Below are 24850 nucleotides of genomic sequence, written 5' to 3' on the forward strand. Positions count from 1 at the left end.
AACACTAACTAGAGTACTTAGCAATTTTGGTGCTCTGATATCGTATAATGAAATTACTCATTCCAAAATTTAAGTCGATAGAAAAAGATAAGAAAAAAAACAATATTAATAATTATATTTCTAACCATTGTCATTAATATGGCCGTTACCACAAGTATAAATCGGCTTTACGAGCTATAACTCGGCCGAACCATTATAAATCGTTTCGAACGTTACAAATCGGCCATTTATTCAAATGATATCACTTAATGATAACGGCGATAAAAAGTGTAACAGTTGATGCTCGGTTATAAAAGGTAAGACATCGTATCCTCAGGATATACAAAAAATACACAATACTAACTTAAGTATCAGAGTGCCTTTTGCAAGTACACTCCTTTGTGCTCATATTTTTCGCAACCTGAAATATCTTTGGATGGAAAGCTCAGATCCTTCAAGTTCATACGTCGGCGTTGGAGATATTTACTCGGCGGCGACTTCTAGAAACAAGGTCAAGTCCAGATAACTGCACCAGAACAGTCATCATTTAGGAATGTCTTTAGTAAACATTCAACTAATTATCTTTGTATATAACATTATTCAACTTATAGGCAGAGCGTTGCATAGATCTTTGTATATAGCATTCAACTTATTGCAACTTTAATTTGGACATATTCAGCATTAGCATGCATTAGATTGTAAAGCTTCTCATGCAATAATACTGAATTTGGTTATATGTTGAGAATAAGAAACACTGGTAGAAATAGTGTCTAATTATGTTCTTCATCTATGTGTGTAACGCATTGGTATGGAGTAAAAGGGTGTTTTACAAGGATGTGGGGCAGCTTTTAGCTGTACCAATGGAGCAAGAAATTGGAAGAAGGGAGTTGTGGAGTAGCTTTTGGCTGTACCAATGGAGCAAGAAATCGGAGGGAGGGAGTTGTGTGCCAAAAAAAATGAGGTACCAAATCGGAGGGTCCGAAATATGAGAGATGAAAATTTTAAATTTTACGGTGAACTAATCGGATCTTCCGATTAATTTTTTTTTAATTAGAAAACGGACCCTCCGAATTTGCATAAAAATTTATTTTTTTGAAAACGGACCGTCCGAGTTCTACTACCACAACTCCCTCGGTCCGAATTGTGTTCCACTGTCACCACATGCAGGTCAAGCACCTGTGTACTCCATAACGAAGTAAGACACCAAACTTACCTCCATATTAAAAATAAAAAGCGCACCCTGACTTGTTAGTTACCTAGTAGAATTGATATTTTTATTATATATATTCGAAGCAAGATTTTATATAAAAAAAATTCATTTTTCATCATCTTTATATATACTATAGCTAGCTGACTTATTTTATTCTAGTTAGTTATATCTAAATAGTGATAATATTTAGCTATTTATGAAATCAAAAATGATATTTTGTACATTAAAATCAGTCACTATATATATATATATATATATATATATATATATATATATTGTTTAATTTATTTTTAATATATATTTTATATTAATTACTAATTTTAGTGTACATGTAACATAATTGTTATAAAATCGACAATTATTAATAGAGTTAATAGTCAATTTCGTCCCTGAAAGATACCTCGATCTCCATTTTCGTCCTCAAAAGTAAAAATTAATCAAAATCGTCCTCCAAAGATACCTTACCTGATCACGTTCGTCATCTCCCTAGCTGAGTTGGCAAACGTACATAGGCTGTTAACTGCCAAGGTGGCAAACGCCAGGCTGTAGCATGTTGTTGAAGACAAGATAACTCTTGTTTAAGATGTCAAATTAGTCCTTAGAGTGGATAAACCCTAATCCCAATTTGAACGATAAATATATCGCCGTGAACACATGCATCGCACGACAGATAAGCCAACCCCTTTGCCACATCCAAGATTATGCTCTTCCTTTGAGGCCAAGTCAGCAATTTCTTCAACTTTTGCTGCTCACTCACCAGAAACAGATGGTCTTCAAGATTTTCATTCGGCATGTAATCATAAACCAAAAACCTCTGACTTCTCCTGTCATTAAATTTTTCATCATCATCACCACTACACAACAGCCTCGAAGAGGCACCAGATTCCGGTGCTTCAGGTTGCTAATAATCTCTACCTCATTACAAAACTCCACATCCCCTTGAAAATCATATTCCAAGATCCTCTTAACCGCCACAACCGAACCATCGGACAAAACCCCCTTGAAAACAAGCCCAAATCCACCCCTGCCAATGAAATTCTTGGTTGAGAAATTATCAGTAGCCTTCTCAAGCTCATCAATCTTGAACCAAATAGACCCCGTATTCGGCCTCAACCTACGCCTAGACCCTTGTTCCTCAGGATCAAAATCAAATTCATCATCATTAAGCTTCTTCCTCCTAACCTTCCTATCATACCAAACATAAACCCCTAACAAACAAGACATAACTAACAAAGCAACACCAGCACCAGTTAACCCAAAAACCAAATCCTGGTGATTTTTTCCAACAGAACCATCACCCTGTGGGTAAAGTGACATACCAAAGATGCAACTCATGGCACCATTGCTTTCAGGTCCATACTGATTCACAAACGCAGCAGCATATAGAATAGTAAATTTGAAACAATTTTCAGAGTGAGAAGCATTACCATCAATGGAGACAAGTTTATGCTGCACCTGAAACCCCGCAGTAAGACACACATCACATAGCAAAAGATCAGTGAGGTCTTGTTTGCAACTAGTATCAAGAGGCGTGATTTGACCAACCTTCTTGTCCCAATCTTTTAGTTAGGGTTTTAATTCCTGCGCAGACGTTTCGGGACATGACGAACTGGTGAGGGTCAAAGCACAAGTCAACGAGGTTGTTTTGGAGAGACAAGGAATTGAGCTGAGACTGGAAATCATGGACGCATGAGGTTGAGGTTTCAAGGTTTGGGAGGTTGAAATTTGTAGTTGCTTTAAGGTACTGCGTGAACCCTATTCCGATTAGAGATAAGAGCGAGGTGCAACAGTTGCTCAAGTTTGATGATAAAGAGTGGAAATTCTCACATGCTGAAGGGTTTCATAGAACTCTCTTAACATAGTTGAAGTCGATGGGGCATGTTGAAGGAGAAGAAGGAGAAGGTGAAGGTGAAAGTGCTGCCATGGTGAAAGACAGAACGGGGGTAACGCATTGCAACGTTTGAATCCTTCCTCTGAAGACAAAATGGCGACGTTTCAATCCTAGGAGTGCTTTCTACCGAAACGACGTCGTTTTTGTTCTCTGCCACCTTGGCAGTTAACGGCTTACGTCAGCGGACGTTTGCCAACTCAGCTAGAGAGATGACGGAAGGACGAACGTGATCAGGTAAGGTATATTTGGAGGACGATTTTGATTAATTTTGACTTTCGAAGACGAAAATGGAGATTGAGGTATCTTTCAGGGACGAAATTGACTATTAACTCATTATTAATAGTTATTTAAGAGAGGAGATTGTCCAAAACTAAAAAAAGAATAATTATTGAAATAACAAGCTAGCGATTTAGAGATTAATTTAATTATGAATTAGGATATAATATATAATATTTACCTTTTAGAATCCAAGGTGAAAAACAATGCAATAGCAATCGGTAATGTTTTGTTTTCTAGCTAATTAAATCTTCTTAATATTATCATATATTATTGACAAAATGTAATGCAATAATAATATCCATTACAAAGCTTAAATAAAAGACCAGATCAATATGTATCTTAATTAAATAGGGTAATGCTAGGTAGACAAAAAAAACAGTCAGAACTTGCCTTATTTAGCATTAATTAATTATCGTAATAATTAATAAATACTAAATAAAGTAAGTTATGGTTGTTTTTGGCTGATTTTCTTTGGTTACCAAACATTTCTGATTAAATAAATGAAAGAATACAAATTAAAATCTATAATAGAGTGTTGGCAATAATATATTAACTAACAAATCTTCAATTTAAGTAGTCTCTATTGTGAATGTATGTGGCTATAGTAGTAGCTTTAGTACTAGTTATTTAAGAAAGAAGCTGGAGAATGGAACATACAGTCTGAATAACAGTAAGAAAGAGCAATAGAATTCCAGCAATAGAAGTTGCTGTCTTCCATGGAGTGGTGAAATAATCGCGTCTCAGAGTTGCTATTTTAGTGCGGCAGGGATGTTTGTAGAAAGCATTCAAATCATCACAAATTTTGAGAGAATTGACATTATAATTTATCAGTATAGTATTCTTATCAACATCTCTGAATAACTTAGCCACTGAAGTGTAAATACAGCAGCTTTTGGTTGTAAACGAAGGTTGTGCCTCCTTCAGCATTGCTTCCAATTCTTTAGCTACATGATTCTCCATATATCTATATATATGCACGTGCATGAGCGCCACCAGAAAGAAAGAAAGGTTATAGAAATGATAATAATTAATGAAAGCCATGCACGCATAAACCTTTTCTCTACAAGTTAGCTAGCTAAATCTATATTCGGACGAGGCAAGCATTCTGTTTATAACTGACATTTTTTTTACCAACACAAGATATATATATATATTAGTGTAATTTATATTTATATTATACAAAATTTGAATATGAATTGATAAAATAAATAATATGTATTTGCATGCACTGTATATAGAAAGGACAGAGTAGATAGCCTGCTTTATAATTTATTCTTAATATATAAAAGTAGGTACATAGGTTTACCCACATTATTTCTAAGTTATTTTTCTTCTTCTACTAATCCCATGTCAGCACCAACACTTACTTGACAAAATTTTAGAATCCACCACTCAAATCTTGCCAAATCAATTTTTATTTTCACATAAAAAACCACAAAAAAACAATTAAAAAACACAATAAAAACCAACAAATTAACTTTTTCCAAATTAATCCTTATTTCTAAAACAACAAAACACAAATTAACATTTACCCCAACAAAAAGCTCTCAAAACCAAAGAACTTATTACCTTTTTCAAACCCTCACCCTCTTAGCACCTCTCCGTACCAAGATCCTATTTCCTCCATCCTCTTTCGGTCCCATCCTATTTCCTCCATCCTCTTCCGGTCCCATGAGCCATTGTTTTTTCCTCAAAACAAATTGTACATCGCGATATCCATCTCCGGCGGAGCCGCATTGCATAAATTGCAGAAACCAGGGCAAACTCCATTCCTCCTCTTGTGGTTTTCTTGTCAGAACTCGATTCTGGGTCTCAGACCAACGTCACCATTCGACGCCGCCAACGTATCTTCCTAAAGATTTTCAACTTTGTCGTTTACTCTTCTCATTGTTCAATATCATTTTCAATAACCCTATTTATTTGTTATAAATAATAACATTTTAATTGTGAACTCATTGCAAGTAGCACAAGTTTATGTATTCCTTTTTTGTAAACGGTTATGTCTAACACTCACAACCAAAATTATTGTGCATTTAAAATTATTTCTTCCTATATACTATCGATTGCAATATTTCATCATCAAATTATAAATTGTTATTTTACATGTGGAGTACTTCTTCTACAATTTATATTTACGTGTTCCTCTTTTTCAAATTGTTATTCCACATGTGCAGTATTGCTTCCACAATTTACTTAGAATGGATTATCATTCTTTGACCATGTCTTATTCTCTTTGTTGTAAAACAATTTGCAGTGGTAATGACAGACCGGAAGAGTTAATATATACCCAAAATTGCTAGATGAAAATCAACCGATTACTATTTAGTAAAATGTTTTAAAAAAATTAAAACAAAAAACTCTTATCTATTATTATTCAATTGAAACATCAAGTACTAATTAAATGCAATAAACATACATTAAAAGTGTCATAATAATAATAATTATAAAAAATTTCAGTTACAAATATTCAAATTCTACAACTTATACATATTAAGACTCTTTCTATTCTTCATTTTTTAATCTCTTATACTAATTGTCAAAAATTCCTTAAATTTAATATAACATTTTTATACGTTTTTCATTCTCATTAATTTATTTATTTCATTATTTACAAACAAAAAAAATCGCAAAAAAAGACAAAGTGTAGCCATTAATGCAAATCGAAAAATGAAAAAAAAAAAAAAGAAAATGCAGTTTTATATAACTCTAATATAAATAACCTATGTCTTTTTTAAAAATAAATAAATTCAAAATTTATTTATAATATGTTCTCTAAAATATTTTTAATATAATATTTATTAAAATGTACTATATAGTATAAATAATCTACTTCTCCGCACATTGCGTGCGTCTCACTCTAATTCCTACTAATTATTAGATATTAGATTTAGAAGAAAAAAAACAAGTGTTTCCGTCGGGTCGTTTACCTGGTAATTATTGGTATGTGAAAATATACAAGGAAGCGTTAATGATATTAGTGTTCACTTTAATGTGGATGATGAAAATATGATACTTTCAAATGATTGATGAAGATACTGATTAATTAGCTAAGGGAAGAGTGAAGGAAACTGGTAAATATATAGAAATGACAAAAAAAAAAAAAAAAAAAAACCGTAAAGCTGACATGAAAAAGAGAAAACTACCACATATAGAAGTAAAGAATTTGTTCTTTAGTTCAGTTTTTGTTTAGGTTCCAATTGTTTATTCAAGCTATTCCCTTGCATTTTGGTGGTCCATGGATCGGATAAAATTGCAGTGAAGATTGTTGGAACTCATTTTGGGATAGAAGTTGTTAAAGAGGTCAAAACTTTGCCACTAATCATTCCCTGATTTGTAGAGACCATAGTCATCATATTCAATTCACCAAAGGTATAGTCATATTAGAGTGAGAATATCATGTTTAAAATCTAAGTTTAGCAATATATTTATAGCTGATTTTAGTGTACACATACATAATATAATCTATTAAATTATAAGTTATATTAACTTTGAGATTGAGGGAATCAATTTTAACTTTAAAATTTAATTGGTGAGATAAAAATTTTCATTTATAAACTATTTAGAGACCTTATATTTAAAATATGTGAGACTTGTAAGTTGTAATATTTTAAGAAGAAAACATCATACTTTGTCCACTCATCTCCTTAGGAAGAGCTCAATTAAGAATATCAATATATATCACCTTCACGAAGTCATCCGCCCTGTGAGATTGATCTCATCTTCTCCGAGTAACGCGCATGTTTATTTGTTTCTCCAATCACTTTGGTAGTGTTTTGTTTTGCTTTCTAGCTAAATCTAATTATTATTGACAAATTAAAATGGAATGCAACAATAATAATATATATAAATTACAAACTCAAACGAGTAGTAACATATATTACAATCTTAAATTAATGAAAGAATACAAAAGTAAGAACTTATTAAACTTGGAGAATAGAACATTTAGTCTGAACAAAAGTAAGAACGAGTAATACAATTCCAGCAATAGAAGTTGCTGTCTTCCATGGAGTGGTAAAATAATCACGTCTGAGAGTAAGTTTGAGAGTTGCTATTTTAGTGTGAAAAGGATGCTTGTAATAAGCTTTCAAATCATCACAAATTTTGAGATAATTAACATTGACATTTGACGCTATAAAATTTTTATCAACATCGTTAAATAGCTTAGCCAATGAAGTATCATTACCACTTATCGTACTCCAAATTATTCCAGCTTCAATGAGGACATCCGCATCCTTGTCTCTGTTGACAAGTCGAGTAAGGAAGTTAACGTAGTCAGCGATGTAGTGGTCATCAGGATAGTGACACTGCTCCAAAGCCACGATGTTCCTCAACCAAACTTCAGTGAAATCATGTACTACAATATGCGGGATTTTAAGAATACCATGTTCAAATTCCAAGTCTAGTATGCCAATGCCGTGTTTATTTACTGTGAACTTGACTCCTGCTTCAACTAACTCAGATGCACTGTGACCAATAACTAACGGTACAGGGTTCCTTGAAGGTATTCTATGAGATGGTGGCAAGTACAAGTATCTAACCAGATCAGTGAAGTGTGCTATAGTTCTACCATCCGAAGGTGGTGACACTCCTTGGTGGTTGTGAATTTTAAATATACCAAAAGCAAGCCTCATAAATGAAGGGGGTACACCAACATTAACGGGAGAAGCAAAAGCTAGATTGTATATCTTCTCAAAGACAAAAAAAGGAATCTGATTCTCAAGTAATGTCAAATCTTGCATTACCAGATTACTCATCCACGATTTTGAATGGATGACATCATCATTTATTACCCACTCATCTATGAGGAAAAGATCAATTACGAAACAACAGTCTATGAATATCACCTTCACCAATTCATCTACTGTGAGCTCGATTTTCTCCGAGTAACATGCACGAATTTGTGGTTCCAATTGTTTCACGCAACTCACCAAATCGGTCAAACTTGCCTCCGATCTTTTAATGAAATGTTGACAAAAAAACTGTTTGTGCCCTTCCATAGTTACCAGTCTGGAATTCCCGTGATGCAGAGGGCCAATTGAAACAAGCACCGGGGTGTATGCATCTTCGTTTGATTGGCGGAGTAGACTGGGAACCTTGTAGATGCAGCAACTTTCGGTTGTAAACAAAGGTTGTGCCTTCTCCAGCATTGCTTCAAGCTCTATAGCTACATCATTCTCCATATATCTATCCACATGCATGCATGATAATATAACCACCAGATTGAAAGAAAGGTAAGAACCGATAATGATTGATAAAAGCCAACCCTTTGTCTACAAGTTAATTATGGACATAATTGGCTATCTCAATCTTTAACAGTTATCATAGTTCAATTTCTATGATCAGAAGGAAAAAGAGGTATAATCGGTATTGTCAGAAAAGGTATACATTCTGTTTACAAATCTGATAAATTTTGACTAAAAATATTAATTCACATTGTTCAAAAATATTGTTGGTTACTTATACTTTTCCATAACAAATTAGTATACAAAACTTGAATACAAATACATAAAATTAAAAATTTGTGCATGCATTATACTTTATATAGGTAACCTACTTTAGCAGCCCTACTAATTATTATTAGATATTAGATTTAGGAGAAAAAGAACATGTGTTCCAATCGTACTATTGTTTAATTATACCTGGTATGTTAAAAGATACAAGGGAGCGATAGTGATATTAATGCTCAATTCAATGGGGATGATAAAAATATGATACTTTAAAATGATTGATGAAGATATTGAATTAGTCAAGGAAGGAGTGAAGGAAACTGATAAATATATAGAAATGACAGAGAAGAAAATGTGAGGCTGGTACGGAAAAAAAAATACTACCATATAGAAGTAAAGAATTTGTTCTTTAATTTAGTTTTTGTTTAATTTACTCATCAATTATTGTTTATTCAAGCTATTATTCCCTTGCATTTTGGCGGTCCAAGGATAAATTTCTGCTTGCAATGAAGATTAAGAATTATAGGGTTCCTCAACACATTAATATACCTAAAAGTGATAAAAAAATAAGAGAAGATAAAATCTAAGACTTTCCTTTATACCTAAAAGAAAGTTTTTAAATAGATGTATAAATAAAAAAAAAAGTGATAAAACATCATTCAATTCTTCTATGTAAAAAAGCACATATAACTATGTATTATTATTGAAAAAGTATAGATAAACAATGAAAATATTAAACAATGTAAACAATGGATATATCGGATGTTCAATTTACTAGGTGTGCAGATGGTTATTCTAACACTAAAATTTAGGTGAGTAATTTGGTGTGTAATGTGTGTTACTTGAATTTGGTCAATTTTAGAGCCCATTGTTCATATTGTTCAAAAAAGTCATTGATTACCTAACATAACCTATTACTATTTCTGTATACATATATCATATGGTATAAGATCAATGAGAAACATAAAAAATGAATGAAAGGAAGCAAAAGAATAGTACTAGAGATCTGAAAGCCTTCAAAAGTGATTGAAGATAGTGATTAAGTATTGAAGGAAGCTAACATGCATCTATATATACATAATTTGTAAAAGGAAAAAAGAATGCAAACAAAGAAAAGAATTGAATGTGTTCCTTATTAATGTAATATAGTTTGGTTAAGTACAGGTTCTAATTCTTTAACCTACGTTTTTTCTTTACTTTATTCCTATAACGGTTATTGTTAGTATAGGAATGTTGAATAAGGTTGAAGAGAAGAGAGAAAGAGAATGAGAGAGTAGTGAATTGAAATGAGTTCTCTGTGCATTATGCTCTGCATTCTACAAGTATATGTATCCTATGCTTGTCATGCAAGACTTACATACCATAAATCTTGATAACTACCTTTCTTAACATGGATAACTAATTAACTCCTACTGTGATAACTAACTTTCTTCACATATACTATAATATTTTTTATATTTCATAATCATCATTTCATATTTTTGCTCTAAGTTTTTTAAGGTTTTAGCTAGCATGATTTCATTTCATGGATTTCTTCTTTCTTCTTTTTTTTTCCTTTTTGATGATAACATGAAAATTTGAAAATTCTTAGCGCAAAAATTTAGTAACTCGTAGTAAATAAAGCAAATATAATGACCTTCTCTTTTTCTTGCTCTATGTATTTTTCCTATCTCTACCACCCTACGGTCCCTACCTATATGATGAGTGCATGTTTATTTATTTCTCTCTAATCACTTTGGTAGTGTATTGCTTTCTAGCTAAATCTCATTATCAATATTATTATGAAAAAGTATAAGTAAACAACTTCTAATCAATCAGTGTTAAACAACTACAATTAATAATTATTAATTTAATATTTTTAAAAAATAAAATTTGAATAATCACTAATTAATGACAATTTAAAAAAGTATTATATCTAATTAATTTAAAAAAATAAAAAATAAATAAATAAATATTTTTTATGTTTTATTTCAATTAATAATTATCATATATGTTGTATTATTTTAATTTATTATTTAAAAAAAATATATTTGATATTATTTTAAGAATAAACATATTTAAAAGAATAAAAAAATGAATTTTATTGATATTTTTTAATAAAAATAAGTTTTTAAAAATATTTTTGTATTTTGCTAATATATCCGATCTGCACATTTGCGGATGGATCCAAGTTAAAAATTATGAATATTGGATCTAATAATTTTAGTGCGGATAAAATCGAAATTTTGGCTATATCCAATTATTTTTTTTATTTTTTGTCTTGTATTTAAATCAATAATAATTAATTTTCTATTTTATTTTACTAAAAGTGTTAGTTTTCTACTATTTTTCTATTATCTCTACATGATAAAATTATAAAATTTTAATTATATTAATTTTATTATTAAGGAATAATTTGCATCGGAACTGAAACGAACTAAATAACTAACGTAAAAAGTGACCAAATTAATATACCATTAAAATAGATTAAAAAAATAACACTAATATTTTATGTAGAAAAAATTTTATATTGAATAAAATAAAAAATATAAATCAATATTTTAAAATATGTCTATATTTAACGATAATTAAATATAATATATCAAAATAAAATATTTTTCTTATACAATTTATAATATCTAATAAATACTAAAAAGTATTATCAACCTCTAGTACATATTACTTGCCACATAGATTTTTATTAATTTTAGGTATATATATTATCCTTACTATATCATAATAAAAATTTTACTCATAAATTATTATCTAGAAGCTTTGAATTGCTTTGTTATCTCTTGGATTGCATTTGTTTATAAACACGAAAATACTAAAATATAAAATTGTGTTTGACGAATGAAACATAAATAAAACCCAAATTCAAAATAAATATTATATCTAATTAATTTAAAATTTAATTTTTAAAATTAAAATTAACCTTTTTTTTTTTAACTTATTTTTTAGATTGTTAAAAAAAATGGTTGTTTTCCTATACTTCTCGTCACCCCGAATCTTACTTTTCACTAATATTAAGATGATAACTCTATGAAAGGTTAAAAAAGAACATATTGCTAAGACAGTAGATTTAACAGCACAACCATTGCTTCAATAATAAATAAATAAATAAATATTAGACATGAACAGTAGTATAGAACTTAGTAAGAAAGTAAGATGTGCAATTTTACTCACAGCAAGATGCTGCAGCCTCACACGGTGATGATCCTTCTATAATTTTGGCCACCAGAAAGTGAAAGATAGTGTGCCTGAATTTGCTTAGTGGCTATACCAAATTCTTTCTTTCAATAGGAAGTATTGGATGGAAGCTTGGCACTGAAAGTATTGGTTTATATAAGCAAATACTAAAAGCAAAAGGAAGGATCCTTTGCAATCAATGGGACGACTTGAAATCATGAGTTGACCCAAGCTATACAAAATATCGTTAATTAATACTGAGTAATGAAAGCGTATTATTTTTTGGTTACCTAACATTGTTGAATTGAATTAATATTTAGGTGAATTCTATCCCACCAATTAATGTTTTGAAGGTTACTATATATACTGTTGTGTCTCCGTTCTGGCAATTGGGCTAGGAATTAAAAGTGGGTCCCACATGTCTTGGCCATAACTAACGTCTAACGAGGTGAATAGCTGCCTGATTCGCTAACCATGTGGTCAAGTAATAACTAAAAGTGAGAGGGGCTAAATCAAGAATGAAAATATTACAGAAATTATTTTTAATATGAAAATAGAAATGGTATTTTGCTTAAATATTGATATTTGAAGTATATTACACAGTATTGTAGAATTCATTTAACACGCTTCATATATTGGTCAATATACTACTACGTGTCCAACATGCTCTCATATGTTACACTAAACCTTCACGTGTTGATCTTTTATCTACAAAATCCATCTTTCTATAGTTACACAAAATAATCCTATTTCCTAAAAAAAACACCAATATTTCTTTTGTATAAAAAAAAATCAGCATTTTTTGTAGTTTTCTTCTTCTAATACAAACGAAAAGTCGAAAACCGAAGTCAACTTGAATTATATATATATATATAGGATACTTCCCTACAAATTATTGACTCTCTAAAAATCTATAATTTAATAGAGTGGATTGAAAAAATATGTCAAAGAGAATTCTTGGTTTTAAGTTCAAACTTCAAAGTACTAACTCACAAATTACTAGAAGCTTTGAATTGCTTTGTTATCTTTTAGGTTGTATTTGTTTATAAGTATAAAAATATTAAAATATAAGAGTGTGTTTAGTAGATGAGACATAAATAGAAATATTATGTCTAAAAATATTAAATTAATATATTTTATATTTATTTTAATAAAAAAATAAAAATAATAACAAAAAATATAATTTATTTTTGTTTTTTAATTATTTTTATTAATTTTTTATAATTATATTTTTTATTCAAAATTTTTAAATAAAATATAAAATGTTAATTTTTATGTTTTATTTTTTTGTATCTTATTTTTAATATTTTATGTTATGCTGCTATCGTATTCCTTTGTGTTCTGCGTTTGTGTTGTGTATTGCAACAAGTGAGCTGACACAATGAGAACCATTAACTTTAAACTTGCTACTATACCCAATTACCCATACCTAACCTAGACAATCATTTATTATTTCATTAATAGCTAATGGACAAAATATTTTTAGTGGCAAAGAATTAATGATTGAAACATGCATATCACGTTTCATCATATATAAAATCTAACCATACTAGGAGAATATTAAATTCAAACACTAAAATTAATTGTTAATATAAAATATATATTAAAATAAATTATTGTTTAGTACAGCAAACTTTATTTTTCTTAAAAGTTTTATATTGTCTAATTTATAGAAGCTTCCTTTAATCCTTTTTCTTATTAATATAAATAAATTAATGCATGTATCCTCTTTGCTAAATGTATAGTTGAGTGGAATATAATTTTAAGTTTTATATTTATTATCGTTTAAAGTTCTTCTAAAGATTAAGAAGTTAGTTTAATATTCTTACCAAGATTTCAGCTTTTTCTTTTTTTTTTTTTTTTTTTCAAAACAAGAAAACACACACACGATTTTTTTTTTCTTGAACGGTAAACATTCCACTACTGTCACTCAAATTATTAACTCCATATTAATCAAATTCTTAAATACCAACCTCATCATCACCGTAGATCTTACTTTTCACTAATATTAAAGGATTAGGAGTTAAGTATTTATTTTAATAATAATAATAATAATAATAATAATAATAATAAATTTAAAAGAAAAAAGCACAAATAACCTTCCGTAATTAAGAATATAGAATTTAGACTTTAGAGTATTTAAAAATAAAAAAGGCCAATTGGTGTTCTCTACTTTTCTTCTCGAACACTTGTTCTAAACTTCTAATTGTACTTCTGCTACTCATGCGACCACCATTGAATCTTCTCCTCTTCCTAAACTTCAAGGCTCTAATACGCCGATACTTTCTTCTTCCAAGAAAGTATTTTTACTAACAAATAAATATAGTAGAAATTCATTACTTGTAATTAAGTTGATAATTGAAAGTTATTAAATAATTTGATAAATTTGACTAAATTATTATATCTAATAACTCTCAGTTATTAATTTCATAATTTAATTAAAATTGTCAAAATTTGGATTTTGGATTATTAATAATTATGTCAAAATTTATAATTAAATTTATTGTAAATTTATTTTCCCACTGAATTATTTTTAAACACTTATTATAAGTGGATATGAAGAAATAATAAAAAATATAACATATTATAAAAAAAAATATGAGACGCCACCAAGGAATAATGATTTATAATAATTTAACAGATGTAAAAAAAAGATGTTGATTATGTCTACCTTAGATTGTCAAACTGTTGACACTTGACAATGTTGATTATGTTCATCTCTATTATACTGGCTCTTACTTATATCATGCTATAATATCCTGTCACTTTATAAGTACTCGGTTTTTTTTTCCTTCTATTTTCAAGTGAGTATTGTTAATGTTGTAAGTGTGAGGAGTGTATGAAATTAATCTTTACGATAGTCGAACAAGTATTTTATTCTAGCTTTTTATGCACAAAACTCAAATTGTATAATTAATTTTATCTAATGTATTTATTTAATCTCAAGTCAATTATTGTTATTTAAGCTAATATTTTTATTATATATACTCGAAGCAAGATTTTATGTAAAAAAAAAAAAAAAATCATTTCCCATCATCTTCGTATATGCTATAGCTGACTTTTTTATTCTAGTTAGTTATATTTAAATAATGGTAATATTTAACTATTTATAAAATAGACAATTATTAATAGTTATTTAAGAGAAGAGATTTGTCCAAAACTAAAAAAAGTGAATAATTATTCGAATAACAAGCGATTTAGAGATTAATTTAATTATTAATTAGGATACAAATCATTCAATAATATTTACCTATTTGAATCCATCGTCAAAAACAAAGCAATAGCATGTTTTCTAGCTAGTTAATTAAATCTTAATATTATTATATAAGACTATATTATTATATATATAATAAAATTAGTTTTTTTTTTTATCAAAAATAGAGAGACTCAAATTCGCGATTTCTTAGTTGAATATAGGGAGACTATACCATTTGAGTTATAATTTATTGGCGCTATTAAAATTAATTATTGGTATAAAATACATGTTGAAATATAAATACATATTAAAAATAAATTAAATTACATATATATTTATATACAAATACATTTATTACTGATTTTAGTAAGTAATTTAAGTGTACGAATAACATTTGTGTATTATATATTATTGACAAAATAAAGGCAATGCAATAATAATAGGAAAATTATAAGATACCAATATACTATCTGCCAACTTTCAACTTATTGCCAACAATAATTAATTATTATATTTTAAACACATGTATAAGGAGACATATCCAGAAAATATATATATAAAGACATTTCCATTAGACACAGTTATAAAAAAATATATTTGTATTAGACACATCTATAAAGATACTTCCATTAAACACAATTATAAACAAGAGTTGACAGAAGTTGGTAGAAATACTATTGCTAACTTAGCAGGATTGATAATAATAATATTCATTAAGAAGCTCAAAAAAAAGACTAGGATAGTGTCAGATACACAATATGTAATCTTAATTAAATTAATGAAAGAATACAAATTAGAATCTGTAATAGAGTGCTGGCAATAATATAATAACTAGCAAATCTCCAATTTAAGTAGTCTCTTTTGTGAATGCATGTGGCTATAGTAGTAGCCTTAGCACTAATTATTTAAGAATGAATTAGCTGGAGAATGGAACATACAGTCTGAATAACAGTAAGAAGGAGCAATACAATTCCAGCAATGGAAGCTGCTGTCTTCCATGGAGTGGTGAAATAATCGCGTCTCAGAGTTGTTATTTTAGTGCGGCAGGGATGTTCGTAAAAAGCATTCAAGTCATTGCAAATTTGGAGATAATTGGCATTATGATTTACCACTATAATATTCTTATCAACATCTCTGAATAGCTTAGCTACTGAAGTGTCATGACCACTTACATTGCTCTGAATTATTCGAGCTTTGATGAGGACATCCGCATCCTTGTTTGTGTTGACAAGTTGAGCAAGGAAGGAAACGTAGTCAGAGATGTAGTGATGTCGAGGATAGTGACACTGTTCCAAAGCCACAATGTTCCTCAACCAAACTTCAGTGAAATCATCTACTATAATGTGTGGAATTTTAAGGATACCATGCTCAAATTCCAAGTCAAGTATGCAGCCATGACTTGATTTATTTACTTGGAACTTCAGTCCTGCTTCAACTAACTCAAATGCACTGTGACCAAGGACTAAGGGTCCATCGTTCCTTAAAGGTCTTTTATGAGATGGTGGCAAGATGAAGTATCTAATCAGATCAGTGAAGTGTGCTATACTGTTACTAGTCGGTGCTAACACTCCTTGTTTATTGAAATATGAAAAATAACTAATAGCAAGCCGCATAAATGAAGGGAATCCACCACCATGTAAGCGAGAAGCAAAAGCTAGATTGTATATTTTCTCAACAACAAACAAAGGAACCTGATTTTCAAGTAATATCAAATCATCGCTTACCCGATTCCAAACCCAATCTTTTGAGAAGATAACATCATCCTCTGTTGTCCGCTCATAATCTCTGAAAAAAAGATCAATTACGAAGCAACAGTCTATGAATATCACCTTCACCAATTCATCTACTGTGAGTTCGATTTTCTCCGAGTAACATGCACGAATTTGTGGTTCCAATTGTTGCACGCAACTCACCAAATCGGTCAAACTTGCCTCCGATCTTTGAATGAAATGTTGACAATAAAACTGTTTGTGCCCTTCCATGGTTACCAGTCTAGAATTTCCGTGATGCAGAGGGCCAATTGAAACAAGCACCGGGGTGTATGCATCTTCGCTTGATTGGCGGATTTGATGGGGCACTTTGTAGATGCAGCAGCTTTTGGTTGTAAACAAAGGTTGTGCCTTCTCCAGCATTGCTTCAACCTCTTTAGCTACATCATTCTCCATATATCTATTCACGTTTGCATGCATGATAATAATATAACCACCAGATTGAAAGAAAGATAATCGGTATTGTCAGAAAAGGTATACATTCTGTTTACAAATCTGACAAATTTTGACCAATACTTAACCAACACAACATACATATATAAATAATAAATTAGTATACAGAACTTGAATACAAATACATAAAATTAAAAATTTGTGCATGCATTATTATACATATAGGTAACCTTTTGTCTACAAGTTATGGACAAAATTAGCTAGCTATATCTTTAACTTATTCAAGTTCAATTTGTATGTTCAGAAAGGAAAAAAAAAGGTATAATCTGTATTCTCAGAGAACGTAAACGCGCTTGTGACATATATATGTTGGACAAGTGTGAAAAAGAAATTTGTGACAATTAGTTTGAAAATTTAAAGGCAGTGAAATAGAGGATTTTTTTTACTGGGATAAGAAAGCACCTAGGATTAGCACTAAATTCGTATATTTTTATATTGAGTTTAGAAGTGTTTGCTGAACATATCCAAGAACTCATACTATAGTGTATATTTTTTGTAGATGACATCGTTTTTATGTGAGAATCAAAAGAAACAATAAACAAGAAGTTAGATTTGTGGAAAAAAGTTTTGGAGGTGTATGTATAATTTTTATACAAGTCGTAGTAAAATGCAATATATAAAATGTAAATTTTGCATAAGAGGGAAAATTAAAATACTAACACAGAAGTGAAAGGGAAAACATCCCAAAAAAAATAAAGTGATTTAAGTAATAAAATAAGGAATACGAATATATGAAAAAAAATTGGAGTTGTACTTATTATTGAAAAGATTGTAGAATCTTTTAACAAATAATTTGAATATGTAGAAAGAAGATCACTGGAGTATCCAATTAGAAGGGTGAATGACATAAGATGAATAGATAGATAGCAAAAAATAAAGGAAAATTCAAAAAGACTATACACAAGATAAAATCAAAAGAGATCTATGTATAAATAGTTTTATTATAAATAATATGTAAAATATGACTCAATGACATTATCTAATCTATGTAATTAACTCCATCCTATTTGAATAAAATTTTATTGTTGTTATTTATTTTCGACAAATATAATCATAATTATATCATAATTGAATTGGTTAGCCGACTGAGTTATCGGATTACTTATTACCGATTAACCCAGTCACAAAGTCCTATCCAATTTTGTGGCTCTCCATTTCAATTTCCATAACCAAAAGAATTGTGTCTAAATTATCACGAACGAGAGTACTTATTAGCAGTTTTGCAATAATTACACCTCAAATTAACAGTATTATGAAAGCTATTTCCACCAATGATTTCCTCATCATCTTTAAAATTTATCAGATTCCATATTAATCAAATTCTTAAATACCAACTTCATCACCATAGATCTTACTTTTCCATTACTATTGAGTTGGTAACTATGTGGAATTAAAAAAAAAACAAAATAAAATGCTAAGACAGTAGAGTTCACAGCATAATCATTGCTTCAACAAAAAAAATAAACAAATATTAGACATGAAGAATATAGAGACATGTGGAATTTAAACTCACGGTAATTAAGATTCTGCAGGACTCAAAGTGTGATGATCCCTCAATAAATCTGGCCACCAGAAAGTGAAAGATTGTGTGGATGGATTTGCTTAGTGATTAAACCAAAACCATGCATACTGGGTGGAGATTAGGCATTGGAAACTGGAAAGTAAACTAATCAATCAGTACGCGCTTTTGGTTCATAAAAGTAAGATCAAAAGCAAAAGACTCTTTCAATTATTGAAGAGGAAGCATCCTTTGTAATAATCAATCGATTGACTTGACTTCATGAGTTGACCCAAATCACCAAACTTTACAAAATTTAGTAATGAACATAGCAAACGCTTGTCTCATGCAACAATACTAAAATAGATTTTATTTTATTTTCTCATCACCATTTCATTTGTAAAACTTATCTTCTCCAATTGATTTTTTCTTTTTGGAACACACATATGTGGAATGTTGAAGTCACTTCTTCAGGCTCAAATTCTTTAAAATTTTGAAGAGTTTAATTTAAAATTTCATGTTTTTTTTTTCTATGTTTTTTTTTTTTATAGATATTTTAAAAGAGAAGTATATTGTTGTACTTGTAGCAACTTGAATGAGAGCCACACAAGCCAAAGTAAACATTTTATTTTACTATCTATTTAGAATTTAGGATATAAGGTTTACTACTAATAATAGTACAGAACTCATCACCATGATATTTCTTTTATTAATTAAACTTGGAGAATAGAACTGACGCCGGGACGTCGCTTGGGCCACCAATCTTAGTGAGGTTAACAACCCCATTATGGTGAAAATAGTCAAGAACCCACATACGCATATTTATACTATTAGGGGAGGAAAAATTTTCATGACTCGAGCGGCGTGAGACTAACTCAAACTAGACTACTTTAATTAATGACACAAACATAAAGATACATACTCCTGTATCAAGAACATACTGTCTGATTAAGAATAAGAAGGAGCAATGCAATTCCAGCAATGAAAGTCGCTGTCTTCCATGGAGTGGTGAAATAATCGCGTCTCAGAGTTGCCATTTTAGTGTGCCAAGGATGCTTGTAGTAAGCATTCAAACCATGACAAATTTGGAGATAATTAGCATTATAATTTTCCATTAGAATATTTTTCCCAACATCACTGAATATCTTATTCACCGAACTGTCATTAACACTTATGGTACTCTCAATTATTCCAGCATTTATGAGGACATCCACATCCTTGTTTGAGTTGACAAGTTGAGCAAGGAAGTCAACGTAGTCAGTGAGGTAGTGATGACAAGGATAATGACACTGCTCCAAAGCTACAATATTCCTCAACCTAACTTCAGTCATATCATGCACTAAAATGTGTGGAATTTTAAGAACACCATGTTCAAATTCCAAGTCAATTATGCAGTCATAATTAGATTGATCTTCTCAGAATAACATGCACGGATCAGTGGTTCCAACTGTTGCACGCAACTCACCAAGTCGCTTAAACTTGCCTCTGATCTCTGAATGAAGTGTTGGCAGTAAACCTGTTTGTGGGATTCCATGGTTACCAGCCTGGAATTCCCGTGATGAAGAGGACCGATTGAAACAAGCCCTGGAGTGTATGCATCTTCGTTTGACCGGCGGATATGATGGGGCACCTTGTAGATGCAGCAGCTTTTGGTTGTAAACAAAGGTTGTGCCTTCTTCAGCATTGCTTCCAGCTCTTTAGCTACATGATTCTCCATATATCTATTCATCTTCATGAGAATAATCAGAAAGAAAGTAAGGTTAGAAATGATAATACTTGATGAAAGCCATGCATGAACCTTTTATCTTTCACTTATTCAAGTTCAATTTCTATGTTCAAAAAGAAAAACTAAAAAAGAAGGTATAATCTGTATTTTCAGAGAACGTAACACGTACACACGAGGTTTTTTCTAATTTCTTGAACTGTAAACATTCCACTGTCACTCGAATTATTAACTCCGTATTAATATAATCAAATTCTTAAATACCAACCTCATCATAGTAGATCTTACTTTTCAGTTTTCACTAATATGAAAGATTAAAAAAAAAAAATATTGCTAAGAGAGTAGATTTCATAGCACAATCATTGTTGCAATAATAAATAAATATTAGACATGAAGAATATAGGGCTAAGTAAGAATGAGATATGTGGAATTTAACTCACAGTAAGATGTTGCAGCCTCAAAATGTGATGATCCCTCGATAATAATTTCTAGATACTACCAGGAAGTGAAAGATAGTGTGGCTGAAATTTGCTTAGTGCTTATACCAAAACCTTGCATAATAAAAAAGGAAAGTAAAAGTAAGATCAAAAGCAACAGGCCCTTCCAATTATTGAAGAGGAAGCATCCTATGTAATATTCAATTGGATTATGCTACGTTGTATACTAAAATAAGCCATCAAAGTTAGCCACTAATATAAAATTTATATTTAAATACAAATATATATTAAAAATAAATTAATCTACATATATATTTATACATAAATATATTAGTAACTGATGTTAGTAACTAATTTTAGTATACAAATAACATTTTTGTATTGAATAAGAATAGCTTGACTTCATGAGTTGACCCGAGTCAATAAAGGTTACAAATTTTCGTTAGAATGAATACAATATAGCAAAATCTTGTCTCATGCAACAACACTAAAATACATCTTGTTATAGTTTGAGATAAGGATTATCTTGGACTTATAACAGTTATTAGAATTTCTATTTTAGAAAATGTGAGGCTTGATTCTTTTATCTTATATTCAAATTAATACTTACAATTTTTCTTACTAAAAAATGGTAAGTATTCATTTAAATCTTTATCTTAGAGGGAGAGAGAGAAATTTATACATGGATTCTTTTTTTTTTTTTCTTTTTTTTTGGGGGGTTCTATGTATTTTATGTATCATTGTAATCTGAATGTGAGAACCAAGAACCCACCTCTCCTATTATCTATTTGGCTAAAGGATAAAATCTAGTTATAATGATTATAAAAAGTAATACGTGTAGAATATTATATTCTAAATATATATCTATCTTAGCTTCTATGTCTAACAATACCTTCTTGTGGTTCCATGCTAAGCAGTTTTCCATGCTAAGCATCTTGGTCACGTTCTGCTTTTACCATCTTCTTCTTGAAAACTGAAAAGAAGTGGTGGGACTCATCAATTTGGATGATGGTTGCAGATCGTTATTATTGAAGAAAATTGATAACTTCATATAACGAATTGAAGGAAAGAATTGAATATAGTTTAGCTAGTTACCAATTCTTAATGTAAGTTATTCTTAAATTTGTCTCCAATTTTCTTTTGCAGTAGTGAAATTATAGAATAAATTTTCTATCTCTAAAAATAAAATAATTTTGTGTGTATATTTCAATTTCCATAACCAAAAGACTTTTGTGTCTAAATTATCACCAATTAGCAGTCTTGCATGGCAGTCAACTTATTATTGCAACTTTAATTTGGACATATTAATATTCACCATTAGCAATAATACTGAAACTGGTTATATGTTGACAAAATGAAATCCAATTAGAAGAATGGAAGAAACAATATCAATTCAAAAGTTCAAAATAGTAGTCACATACAAAGAACATAACATTGAAGCAACTATACCACTATATTATTAGCAGCACTTGCAGTAATCCACACCTTCTTAGTGAATTGTGAATGTCTACATTATTTAAACACATAAACCTCAAACCTACTACCATTAAACTTGGCGAAGAGAACATACGGTTTGAATAACAGTGAGAATTAGCAGCACAATTCCACCAAAGGAAGCTGCTGTCTTCCATGGAGAGGTGAAATAATCGCGCCTCAGAGTTGCCATTAGACTGTGCCATGGATGAATACAGTAGTCATCCAAATCATTAAAAAACTTGAGATAACAAGCACTAGTCGTTGACACCACAGTATTCTTCCCAACACCACCGAATAGGTTAGCCACTTTACTTTCATAATCACCACCAAATATGCAACCGATTATTCCAGCTTTGATTAGGACACCAGCATCCTTGTTTGTTTTCATCAGGTGACCAAGGAATATAACATAATCAAGGATGTAGTGGTCATGAGGATAGTGACACTGCTCCAAAGCCACAATGTTCCTCAAGAAAATTTCAGTCGCATCATCCGCTTTAATATGTGGAATTTTAAGAGTACCATGCTCCAATTCCAAGTCTAGTATGCAGCCATGACTTGATTTATTTGTTACTTGGAACTTGACTCCTGCTTCAACTAATTCAGATGCACTGTGACCAAGAACTAACGCTTCAGGTTTTCTTAAATGACGTGTTGTATGAGATGGTGGCAAGTAGAAGTATCTGAGCAGATCAGTGAAGTGTGCTACACTGCTAGCAGCCGGTGATGACAGTCCTTGTTTGTTGTAACATGAAAACGCATGAGCAGCAAGCAATATAAATGAAGGAAATTCACCACCAGCATCTAAGAGAGGAGGAAAAGCTAGATTGTATATCTTCTCGAAAACAAACAAAGGAATCTGATTTTCAAGTAATAACAAATCATGTCCTACTCGAGAAGCCATCCACGGTTTTGAAGCGATAACATCATCCTCTGCCGTCCCCTCTTTACATCTATGGAAAAACTCGATTCAAAACAGCAGTCTATGAATATCACCTTCACCAATTCATCTACTGTGAGCTCGATCTTCTCCGAGTAACATGCACGGATTTGTGGTTCCATCTGTCTCACACAATTCACCAACTCGGACAAACTTGCCTCCGATCTTTCAATAATGAAATATTGACAATAAACCTGTTTGTGGCCTTCCATGGATATCAGCCTGGAATTCCAGTGATGAAGAGGACCAATAGAAACAACCGTTGGGGTGTATGCATCTTCGTTTAATTGCCGGATTATATGGGGCACCCTGTAGATGCAGCAGCTTTTGGTTGCAAATAAACGTTGTGCCTTCTTCAGCATTTCTTCAACCTCAATAGCTACATCATCATTCTCCATATATCTATTCACGTGCATGAGAACCATCAGAAATGTTAGAAATGATAATAATTCATGAAAGCCATGCATGAATCATTTGTCCATAAGTTATATATGGACAAATTTGGCTAGCCTTCTTACCATATTTACATAGATGTATGCCGCAGGTACATGATTAATGCTTATAATATACTATAATTAATAAATAAATAAATATACTCTAAATTGTTCCTGTCTCTGCTTCTTCTGCTGTTGTTGCTTCTTCTTCTTCTCTCTCTGCGCTGAAAACTATTTGTTATTTGTGTTGGTAATTGGCCAGCCACTCCTTGTTTCTTTTTCTTCTTTCTCTGGGCTTAAAATTATTTGTTATTTGTGTTAGTGCTTGGCCACACGCTTTGACCAACACAACATGCTAGTATCTTTTTGTGAAATGTATATTTCCTTTGACTTATAACTTTTAAAAAATTTTTTTTTTAATTTATTTTAAATTTTTTGTGTTAACTAACCCACTTTTCAAGAAAAAACAAATTATTTTTTATAAAAATATCTTTTAACAAAAAAATTTATTTTTTTATCATTAAATTTTGCTTAAGAAAATATTTTTTAATAAATTATTTTTTTATTAATTAAATTGTATTTTTATCAAACTATTTTTTTAAAAAAATTAATAATTAAATTATTTTTTTCTAAGATACTCTTCAATAATTTTTAAATTATTAAATTGTGATTTTACTAAAATTTTTGTTAACAATTATTTTTATATTTTATTATTAATTTTTTGATATCAATATATATTATTTTGAAAATAGAGAAAAAAAAAATTATTTTAACATAACGCATGTTTTGCTCTCTTCTTTTGTTTTTTGTTTTTTACATCGATATGAAACATCTGCTGTATATGTGATTGATTCTGTTTGGGTATATGTAATGGTACTTGGTTGGTTTAGCTTCAATCAAAATCAATTTGAGTCCATAAATTCGCAAACCTTATTTTTTACTGGGCATTC

The 24850-nt window shown here is 30.3% G+C and overlaps 4 protein-coding genes and 1 pseudogene across 4 annotated transcripts; all 5 read right to left on the bottom strand.

Annotated features, from left to right (window-relative positions):
- Positions 1–1787: 1787 nt before the first annotated feature.
- On the bottom strand, positions 1788–5016 carry LOC110264784 (putative receptor-like protein kinase At1g11050 pseudogene; annotated as a pseudogene).
- Positions 5017–7259: 2243 nt separating this feature from the next.
- Positions 7260–12169, bottom strand: LOC107606538 (UPF0481 protein At3g47200-like). Its single transcript, XM_016308591.3, has 2 exons — positions 11972–12169; positions 7260–8543 (listed from the first exon to the last, which is right to left on the bottom strand). The coding sequence occupies exon 2, from the start codon at positions 8537–8539 to the stop codon at positions 7280–7282; it is 1260 nt and encodes a 419-aa protein (XP_016164077.1). The 5' UTR covers positions 8540–8543; positions 11972–12169; the 3' UTR covers positions 7260–7279.
- A 3753-nt stretch (positions 12170–15922) lies between these two features.
- Positions 15923–19091, bottom strand: LOC107606537 (UPF0481 protein At3g47200-like). The gene is made up of 2 exons (XM_016308590.3): positions 18906–19091; positions 15923–17339 (listed from the first exon to the last, which is right to left on the bottom strand). The coding sequence occupies exon 2, from the start codon at positions 17333–17335 to the stop codon at positions 16076–16078; it is 1260 nt and encodes a 419-aa protein (XP_016164076.1). The 5' UTR covers positions 17336–17339; positions 18906–19091; the 3' UTR covers positions 15923–16075.
- Positions 19092–19629: 538 nt separating this feature from the next.
- On the bottom strand, positions 19630–20424 carry LOC107606536 (UPF0481 protein At3g47200-like). The gene is made up of 2 exons (XM_016308589.2): positions 20370–20424; positions 19630–20301 (listed from the first exon to the last, which is right to left on the bottom strand). Exons 1-2 carry the CDS (start codon positions 20422–20424, stop codon positions 19820–19822), a joined length of 537 nt encoding a protein of 178 aa, XP_016164075.2. The 3' UTR covers positions 19630–19819.
- A 2172-nt stretch (positions 20425–22596) lies between these two features.
- LOC107606535 (UPF0481 protein At3g47200-like) lies at positions 22597–23896 on the bottom strand. The gene is made up of 2 exons (XM_088493596.1): positions 23492–23896; positions 22597–23459 (listed from the first exon to the last, which is right to left on the bottom strand). The coding sequence occupies exons 1-2, from the start codon at positions 23889–23891 to the stop codon at positions 22597–22599; spliced, it is 1263 nt and encodes a 420-aa protein (XP_088349722.1). The 5' UTR covers positions 23892–23896.
- Between the last annotated feature and the right edge of the window lie 954 nt (positions 23897–24850).

Source organism: Arachis ipaensis, chromosome B7, assembly GCF_059453495.1.
Source record: "Arachis ipaensis isolate K30076 ecotype BB chromosome B7, ASM5945349v1, whole genome shotgun sequence".
NCBI lineage: Eukaryota > Viridiplantae > Streptophyta > Magnoliopsida > Fabales > Fabaceae > Arachis > Arachis ipaensis.

Coding starts and splice junctions, on each gene's coding strand:
- LOC107606537 (XM_016308590.3), bottom strand. CDS start 17,335: ATGGAGAATGATGTAGCTAAAGAGGTTGAAGCAATGCTGGAGAAGGCA.
- LOC107606536 (XM_016308589.2), bottom strand. CDS start 20,424: ATGGAATCCCACAAACAGGTTTACTGCCAACACTTCATTCAGAGATCA. Junction 20,302..20,369: donor CATTCAGAGATCAGAGGCAA/GTTTAAGCGACT, acceptor TATTCTGAGAAG/ATCAATCTAATTATGACTGC.
- LOC107606538 (XM_016308591.3), bottom strand. CDS start 8,539: ATGGAGAATGATGTAGCTATAGAGCTTGAAGCAATGCTGGAGAAGGCA.
- LOC107606535 (XM_088493596.1), bottom strand. CDS start 23,891: ATGGTTCTCATGCACGTGAATAGATATATGGAGAATGATGATGTAGCT. Junction 23,460..23,491: donor AGACTGCTGTTTTGAATCGA/GTTTTTCCATAG, acceptor AGGGGACGGCAG/AGGATGATGTTATCGCTTCA.